This window comes from Malus sylvestris, chromosome 14 (genome assembly GCF_916048215.2).
Source record: "Malus sylvestris chromosome 14, drMalSylv7.2, whole genome shotgun sequence".
In the NCBI taxonomy this organism is placed as follows: Eukaryota; Viridiplantae; Streptophyta; class Magnoliopsida; order Rosales; family Rosaceae; genus Malus; species Malus sylvestris.
Genome location: NC_062273.1, coordinates 18,167,828 through 18,177,542, shown reverse-complemented (window position 1 = coordinate 18,177,542; position 9,715 = coordinate 18,167,828). Strand labels below are relative to the sequence as shown.

At 39.3% G+C, this 9,715-nt stretch overlaps 2 protein-coding genes and 1 long non-coding RNA gene across 3 annotated transcripts in view; 1 reads left to right on the top strand and 2 right to left on the bottom strand.

The window, feature by feature from the left end:
* LOC126600217 (uncharacterized) overlaps positions 1 to 9,715 on the top strand; it is a 59,767-nt gene that overhangs the window by 32,815 nt on the left and 17,237 nt on the right. The gene's annotated exons all lie outside the window — the stretch shown is intronic.
* LOC126600210 (COP1-interactive protein 1-like) lies at positions 647 to 5,497 on the bottom strand. The gene is made up of 3 exons (XM_050266774.1): positions 5,280 to 5,497; positions 3,655 to 3,833; positions 647 to 3,228 (listed from the first exon to the last, which is right to left on the bottom strand). The coding sequence occupies exons 2-3, from the start codon at positions 3,743 to 3,745 to the stop codon at positions 821 to 823; spliced, it is 2,499 nt and encodes an 832-aa protein (XP_050122731.1). The 5' UTR covers positions 3,746 to 3,833; positions 5,280 to 5,497; the 3' UTR covers positions 647 to 820.
* LOC126600219 (uncharacterized) lies at positions 7,337 to 7,703 on the bottom strand. The gene is made up of 2 exons (XR_007615384.1): positions 7,663 to 7,703; positions 7,337 to 7,446 (listed from the first exon to the last, which is right to left on the bottom strand). It is a non-coding gene; the product is annotated as an uncharacterized LOC126600219 (long non-coding RNA).

Genomic DNA, 9,715 nt, shown 5'->3' with positions numbered 1-9,715 from the left:
ACATAAATTCTTAAGGTTTTAGTGCATACTTTGGAGAAATGTTTTATTTTAATTGTAACAACATTGCATATTTTTTTGTTTATTGACCATTACTATGAGACAGATTTTTAAGATGAGATTTAGAAAAATTATAATTTTATTACAACTTAACGTAAATTGCATGACCACGTACGCTCAAAAAATCATCGCAAATTTGACGCAATTAGCCAAGCACAAATTTGGGGAATAAATTGATATGATCGACAGTGATTGGAAAAATTGTATTTTATCTTTACATAGGATTGAGATTGACTCAGTATTTGGATTCTTGGATGTGGTGCTTATCCATTTGTTAAATGTAATTCCATCATGGAGCCTTCCAATACCAACAAGATCCTCTTTGTATTTAATTTTAAATAAAAAAAATTTAAATAATTTCTGACCGCACAATATACGATAAACTGACACGAATTATAGATTTCCGGAATTCTCACAAAGAGGGTCTAGCGAGGATCCAAATTCCTTCCAATAGGAGATGTTAACAATTAGGTGATGAGAATTCTCTTTTTAATATGATAAGAAATTCTATGTTTAAATTCTCCCATTCGTGATTATAAAAAAGAAAAATCGGTATGATAATCATTTCATTTTTAATTACCTAAAAAACGATGCAAAATTATATTTACGTGTATACACCCCAGGAATTTAATGTATATCATGGATGATGAAATGCCCTTTTGAGCAACACATCACTTGTCCTATACAAAAAGAAAGAAGAAATAATCGAAAAGAGTCTATAATGTGAAACAAACTTTATCAAATCAATGGCCATAACAGAGGCCTAAGTTGCAATCCTGCCTCCGGCAGCTGTTGCAGCTGACCTCTTTGACACCGCTTCCTTCAGATCATCGTAGCGGCTCCGGTGATGATCGATCAACATGCAGAGCTGCCGTATGGCCTCCCTCTTCTCCTCCCCAAGACTCAGCAAGTCTTCATCCTTGTCCTTTACTTCTTTCTCAAGATTTGCCACCTTACTCTCTAGTTGGCTTAACCCTTTTACTAAGTTCAGCCTCTCCCCAGCTTCCTTGCCCACGGATGCTTCCAACTTCCAAACTTTTTCTCTCAACACACTCTCCTGCTCTTCCTTTTCATTCATTTGTCTGGTTAAGAAATCTACATTGTGCTTTAAACGTTTGATCTCACCGGCATTCTCGCTAACCCAAGTTTTTGCAGACTCAAGCTCCTCTGTCATTTTCGCAATCCGGTTTTCAAAGTTCTTGTGTCCCTCCTCAAATTTAAGCATCACTAAGTCCAATTCATGCAATGTACTTTTTGCTATTTTCGATATTTGCTTCAACTTTGTGTCCGGATCTTGATACGTTGCTAGCTTTTCTTTAAGATCTTCGTTTTCTTTCTCGTACATCTCTTTGAACTTCTTGTAGCTTTCCTTGTTTTCAATGTGTATTTGTTCTGCTACCCTGATTCTCTGGTATAAGAGGCGCACGCTGTCTTCAAGATTGGTTCGATACTTCTCTGCCAATTCTTCCATCTTCCGTTCGACAAATCGTACATTCAACTTGGATTCCGAAAACCAAATTTTAGCTTGTTTATGCTCCATGTTGAACTTCTTGATAGTTTCTTCATGTTCCTTAATAATCTTCTGCTGATCGGAAATCTTGACTGTCAAGTTATGGTTTTGATTTTCCTTCTCACTCAGTATTTCCATATACTTTTGGTTCTCTCTCTCAATCCGGCCAAACGTGTCTGTCAAGTTATCGTTTCGATTTTCCATTTGAGTCAGTTTGTTCAAATAGTGCTTGTTTTGTATCTCAATCTGCAAATCCAACTGGCTTTTCTGAGCCTGCAAGGAATCCATTTCTTGTTTCAAATTGCTTACCTGCGTCGTGAATTTCATAAGTTGAGCAGAAGCTTCAATATTTCCATTTTCGCATTCTTCACGAAGAGCGTAAATCTCATCCCCTCTCTCGGTCAACGCTCTCTCCAACCCAAAAATTCTAGAAATGAGAGTCTCATTTTCTTGTCTCAACTTGTTGTTCTCATGGTTTCTGTTTTTAATCTGCTTTTCCAAATTCTTCTTTTTATTGCGTAGAGAGTTCACTTCTGATTCCAAGTCCTTCACCTTCGCGAGAAAATGTTCTTTGTCTTCCATCATTTTCTTCTCAACTGTTTCCCTTTTTGTTAACTCATCTTTTAGATTTTCCATTTGTTGCAGATGCTTGGAGATTTCTTTGTTTTTCTTATCCAGTTGCGTTTCTAATTCAGTTTTTTGCTGGCGAATGATCTTCAATTCCTTCCGCATTGCATTGACGTGCTCGCTTAAGCCCTTGACTTGCGCTACTGATTCATTCTTTTTACTCACCATCTTTTTCTCCAGTTCACCTTTTTGCAAACACAACGAATCAACTTCCTGTTGCATGTTTTCAACTTGTGTCATCAATTCTGAAATTTTTGATACTGAGCTCTCCTCATTTCCCTTGAGTTTGTTCTTGAGATCAGATATTTCATCATCTCTTTCTTTTAAAACTAACTCAAGTTCCAAAATGTGCGCATGTAATCCAATATTTTTATCTCCTAGCTGTTTAGCTTCAGCAGATTTTCCTTCCTTCCATGCTTCCAAATCTCGTTTCTGGCTGCACAAGGATTCCAACTCCATTTTAAAACCAGTTAACTGTCCCTCCAACTCTTTTACTCGAGCTGACGAATGATTCCCATGAGCCTCGTGAGCTTCGACAAGAGCTGAAAGTTCCTTTACTTTTTCATCAACTTCATCCTTCAAATCAGTGTCTACAATCTCTGCTTGTGTTAGTTTTCTCAATGCCGCCAAATATTCTGAATTTATTGCTTCCTTTTCTCCATTTCCAGATACCGACTTTCGCTTCAGATCATCAGAGCCTTCCGAATGTTCATTTTTAAGTTCATGCTTGATGCTGTCAGATCTTTCCAATCTGGCATTATTACCTTCAATGTCTTCTGAAGAATGGTATTCGGAATCTGAGCTGGAGGGAGACATGGAAAAACCTTTTCGCTCTTTCTTGCCACGAACGATTCTCCCAGACTCTCCTACAAGATGATCATACAAAGCGTATAGTGACTGGTACTGTTCGTAGAAGTTCTCAATGAGCGCAACAAGTTCTGACTCTTTCTTCAAATCTTTTCGGTTTCCATCTTTCTTCCCAGGGTCTTCGTTTTTTATAAGCTTGAAGATCCTCGTCACATTATTTTCAATTTCTGCAGATAACACAAATTCTCTAAGAAAAATAACTTTAACATCAAATGAAGTGGCAACGGTAAAGAATAACATATTACCGCAAAATATTTAGGGTAACAATTTTTAATGGTTTCCTTGGGCAACAAGCAAAATGACATAAATTTATATGCCTAGAATGCAGTTTTGGAAATTTACAAAAGAACTGATGCCATACATTTGAACAAGAAATACCAACAAGTAACAAGGCTTGCAAGATCACATAAGGACGAAAAAAAGACAATCAGTTTTATAAATTGTACTAAGCTATTGATCCTTTTCATGGTATTGCAGAAACTGAAATTTATAAATGCCATGAAAATAAAGTCTTTTGTTTCAAGATCCACGGATTGAATGAGTGACCGGCATTTTAATCGAAGATCAAGGGTTGAGAGGAGATAAATTTGGACCTGTTTTAGTCCTCTTCAGCTGCTCAGTTTTTTCAGGATCAACATGATTATTAAAGGACTTAGCTATCTCCCTCCAGCGATGCTTTATCATCTCGATTTTGAATATTTCAGTAAATACTCATAAATCACCACACATAAACACAAGCCTCCATTCGTCTTGAGCGAGGCATATCGAAGACCTGAAAATCAAACAAGAACAAGATTAACAAGCAATAAAAAATCTCATCGAGTCAAAAAGGGAAAGAAAAATTCGTACTCCGTATCGAAAATCCAAGAAACAGAAGTCTCTTACAAAAAATGTATGTTGTGATTAGAAAGTAAGATTGACAGAGAAATATTTATGAATAATTATTTCATTACCATTACAAGCCTTCTATCGGTTGGCGATTCGTCGAAGTTTTCATTAATTATTTCTTTTATTGAATGAAAGTTGTAGCATCAATTTCATCAAGTGGTGCCGGCAATCGTAATGAAAAGGTTGGACGGAAAATTTAGTAAGTAAAAAATAAACTAAGGACTAAAGACGGAAACAAGAATAAAATCACATTAAACTTTTCTTGATAATGTATATGCCCTAGTTTAAGATACATACAAAGATTTTCAGAGTTGAGCGCATTGGAAAACCTCACTGCTACTCAATTTTCTGCAACTTCAATTCCATCTTTAAATTGCAAAGTTGCTTATTTAGGGCACAGGAGGTCCTTTATATCGTAAACCTAAAATCGAAGCGATTCAACAATCCAAAACTAGAAAGCTATACTCAATTTTCTTCGACTTTGACACTTTGCATTCAAACCTAAAAATGAAGCGATTAACCAGTTCAAGTCTCAAAACCTATTTTCTAAGCTCTAAATGATCCTTCTATCCCCTGAAACAATCAAAGTTGAAGGAAATTAGGTGGAAGTGAGATTTTCTCAACGCGTCTTCGTTTTGCACAAAAAAACATTATGTACATACAGAAACCATAGAATGACATTTGAGAACAACCTTTACATTGCCCAACAAAAAACAAAGAAAGAAAGAGTTATTCCTAAGGATTTGGCCACTAATTCAAGATCGCATTTCCCTTAATTTACATATAGAAAAGTGACACCTCTTACCTAGCTATTGCCATACCAAAAGGGCTTAAACCCCTTTTTCATAAAGGCTTCAATTAAATGTAGGGTTGGTTGCTTACCTCTTCCTACTTGCTCTTAAATTTGCCAAATTTTAAGTTTTTTTTTTATTTTTTTTTCAATTAGACAATGAGGAATCTTATTTGTTGATATTATATTTCATTTGTTTTTATAAGAGAAACGCTACGATAATTATACTAAATTCATCTAAATTATGCAAACAGAAAAAAACAATAAGTAAATGATGAAATCACATCAGAGAGAAATAAGAAATGAAGTTTTTTATTCTTCTTCTTTTGAAATCTCCTATTTTATAAACAATTATTGGATCAATAAGGCGCAAGCTTTGAGGTATTTGAATAATTGAATAATATTTCTTAGCTCATCTCAGATTGTAAAATAAAACTAAATAAAAAAATTTATGGAATTGGAACTAGTAAATCTTTAAAGCACATCATGCAGTAAAAAAAAAAAAAAAATTATCTTCAAGAATTTACCCAAAAAAATTACCTGCAAATCGAATGCCATTTTCACCCAGCCGATCAATTTTATCTGAGCTCAGATGATCCAAAAAGAAATATTTGATTGCAACTGGAGCAGAATTTAAGATCTTTTTTTTTCTCAAAAACCAAAAAATAAAGAAAAAGAAAAGCAGGATTTTGGGAGGTGAAACTTGAAAAAGGGAAATAACTGTAATTTCTTTGGTTTTTTTTTACCGGTCATTTGGGTGTCCTGCCTACCTGGAGAACCAAAAGTTGGCACTTCTTGTAATGGAAATACCTTTTGATTTTCTAAATATTACAATAAAAAGCCAATGGAAATCAACGTCTCAGATTCGCGCTATCTTGGGACCAAAAAGAGTGAGATGCTAACAATTGGCATTATGAGGTACACGCAATGTTTAAAATATTGGTATTGGACTTAGAGTACTTGGATCTAACGAAGGACATGACACAGGACCGAGCACAATGGCGTTCTAAGATCCATATAGCCGATCCCACTCAGTGACTTGGATTTTCCAAGTCTCCAACCGAGAAGTTTTCCTCACTCAGGAAATTAAGGGAACACTACCTCAACCTACATGCTCCACTCACAAAGCTTCAACAAAAGAAAATTCAAAGAACTTAGCGAAGAAGGCTTTGGTGTATTTAACACAATACGTTGAAATGAAGGAAAACTTATTTATTGATATCCCCGATAAGCTACAAATATGTACATATACATAAGTCAAAATAAACAAACAAGAGGGAGCTTTCACAAAGGTTGCTTAGGAGAAGTCTCAGCAGTCGGTAGAGCCCCAGAAAGAGAAGGCACCGGAGGGGGATCATTCGGAGCCTCAGTACTGGACAGAACCCTAGAAGGAGGAGGCATCAGAGGTTGATCATTTGGAGTTTCATTACGCGGTACAGCCCCAGAAGACGAAGGCAATAAATGCCTTTGGAATAAACCCACAAATCTCTGATGATCAAGTAAAACCTGACCATCAGATTCCTTCATCTGGTCAAGCTTCCTCTTCATGTTTGTAGCATAGTCATGTGCGAGCCGGTGCAACTATTTATTCTCATGCTTGAGCCATCTAATCTCCTGTTTGAGACTCATCACTTCAGCCGCCAATGATTCAACTTGGCGGATTCGAGCAAATAGGCGTTGGGCCATATTAGACACAGAACCTGCACACTGAACACTGAGAGCCAGAGAATCCTTAACAGCTAACTCATCAGACCGTTTGGAAAGTAGTCTGTTATCTTTGGGAGTGAGAAGGTTCCTGGTCACCACCGCAGCGGTCATATCATTCTTCATCACGGAATCCCCAACGGTAAGAGGACCAGTAGGAGAGATGAAGGATGGACGCCATATGTTGTCAGGAGAAGGCGGGGCTGCCTCTTCAACAAGGTTCAAGTCAAAACGACGGTCGGAGGGGCCAGACATTTTCAAAGGTGTTGAAGAGAGAAGAGGTCGGACAAATCAAGATCTTAGAAGTGCAAGAATGGAGCTTCTACTGGTGGAGATTCAAGTGTGCTTTGGAACTTAATGCCAGCCCCTATAAAAACCTGCACTCGACGGAGCTTTAGAAATCGAAGAAGCGCCTGCTCAGAAATCGAAGAGGCGTTTGCTTTCTCAAAAGCAAGGCTGCTCAGATACCACGAGGGTCGATCTCAGAAATCGAAGAGGCGTTTGCTTTCTCAAAAGCTGGGCTGCGCAAAGACCACGAAGGCCGATCTCAGAAATCGAAAATGCGCTTGCTTTCTCAAAAGCTGGGCTGCTTAGAGACCACGAGGGCCGATCTCAGAAATCGAAGAGGCACCTACTTTTCCAGCCTTGTCAGCACCTGTCACACGCACACTCAGCTTTGCGGAAATTATGGGCATTCGGTCGAAGACTTCTGGTGAAGTAGAAAGCACATGAGTTTTACTGTTCAATCACCCACTTCCCACACGCAACAGTAGCTCATGGGTACCACAGATAACTTTGCCAAAGCTCTCTGCCAAAGTTGAACACGTAAAGCTTGCAGCTCTCACTACATCGCTCTGACCAAGAAGGGTAAAAGAATAGCAAAGAAACAACACTAACAAAGTTTAGACACATAAATTTTGAAGGTCTAGCTACCATATTATTACCCACAAGGGTAAAGGAACAGTACCACTGCTGGATAATTGGAAAGTCCCTGTGTGTCAACCTCTGTGCTTCATGGCAAGGTAGACTAGCAAACATGCCCAACCTTTAATCACATTCGAGAAAACACTCCCAACAAGATTGCTTGCTCCAAAATCGAAGAGGCACCGTCCTCCGAATCTCGAGAGCCAGACTCCCAACATGACTGCTTTCTCAAAAATCGAAGAGGGTAAAGGAACAGTACCATTGCTGGATAATTGGAAAGTCCCTGTGTGTCAACCTCTGTGCTTTGTGGCAAGGTAGACTAGCAAACATGCCCAATTGCTTGCTCCAAAATCGAAGAGGCACCGCCCTCCGAATCTCGAGAGCCAGACTCCCAACATGATTACTTTCTCAAAAATAGAAGAGACACCGCTCTCCGAATCTCGAGAGCCAGACCCCCAGCATGATTGCTTTCTCAAAAATCGAAGAGGCATCGTTCTCCGAATCTCGAGAGCCAGATCCCCGATAGGATTGCTTGTTCGAAAACCGAAGAGGCAACACTTTCCCAACTTCAAGAGTCGGATCTCCTTGGATAAACCTGTCTGTAATCTTCACACGCAACATCAGCTTTCCAGATACCACAAACCACTTTTTCAAAGTGCTCTGACAGCGTTAAAACATGTGAAGCTGACAGCTCCCACTACCGTGCTATGACCAAGTAGGGTAAAGGAATAACATTACTACTTGTTGTTAAGGAGACTCCTATATATGTCGACCTCCATCCCCAACGGACAGGCAGACCTGCAAAAATGCTCAACCCTTCCTCATATCTGAGAGGGCACTCCCAACGAAGCCTTTCGAAATATTCAGCTTTCTTTCCCCCCGATAATCCCTCTGTAAACAAGCTATACTAGAGCAAGAATATCTCATATCATCAGGGTTAAAAGAAAGAGTATCCCATATCATGCTTTTTCCCTGTCTTTTCCTTGGACCTTGTTCTTACCTGCAAGACAAGGAGAAAGAGAGCAATCAGTCAGTACTTGGAATCAAGCTTCCAGCCAGGAACTGACTGCCTGGAACCCCTTACCTGATTACTTACCTGACATTGCTCTCGAGTACTCATCTTCAACATCTTATGCTTCCAGGGAAGATACCGCATCTGCCTGAGGAACAGATAGGGCAAGGGAGACGGATACAAGAAAGCATGTGGAGACAAGCGTAACAGCACACGTGCCGATACATCCATTACTCTGTCAAAGCAAAAGTATCCCATATCAGCAGGGTCGAACGTACTCTAGATTTGATGGACTTGTTTTGACCCTCAAATTCTTCAGTCGGCCTTATACTCTGGAGGAAACCAGAAAACCCTCCAGCTCAGTTCAAGAATAAGCCTGTGGAAAGTTACTTCTTCAAAAGCAAAAGTATCCCATATCATCTCTTCTCATTTTCTTCTCTTTATCCTTCATGCTGCCTGCAAGATAGGGAGACTGTGAACAATCAGCCAGAGCTATGATTGCTTACCTTGTCTGTCACCTCTTTCAGCAGATCCCCTAGCTCGGCGACTTGGGGGACTCCTACTACATGGTTTGTATCGCGCTTGACCAAGCCTGAAACTACAAGTAAGCTTCAAGTGAAATTGATACATTACCTTGTGCATCTCCACCAGTTAAAGATACCACCCCGGGATGGAGGAAGAGTACTTCCAGAGAAGATGCCCCATCTACCTATGAGACAGATAAGGCACGTCAAGACGATACCACACTCCGATACTTAGAAGTTTCGTGATTACGAGATCATTCTCCCACAATATTTCCTAATGTCTTTTGTACTAAATCATTCACTTGTACTCACTAAAGGAGAGCTTGAACCTATGTACTTGTGTAAACCCTTCACAATTAATGAGAACTCCTCTATTCCGTGGACGTAGCCAATCTGGGTGAACCACGTACATCTTGTGTTCGCTTTCCTATCTCTATCCATTTATATACTTATCCATACTAATGACCGGAGCAATCTAGCAAAGATCACAAAAAGCGACCGTTTTCGCTACCTAAGATCTATCGTGCAAGAGAACGGAGAATTAGATGGAGATCTCAACCATAGAATACAAGCTGGATGGATGAAGTGTAAGAGTGCATCCGGCGTGTTGTGTGACCGTCATAGGTCACTGAAGCTCAAGGGAAAATTTTATAGGACGGCAATAAGGCCAGCGATGTTGTATGACACAGAATGTTGGGCGGTGAAGCATCAACACGTACAAAAAATGGGTGTGGCGGAGATGAGGATGCTTCGTGGGATGTGTGGGCACACGAGAAAGGATAAGATTGGGAATGAGGATATCCGAGGTAAAG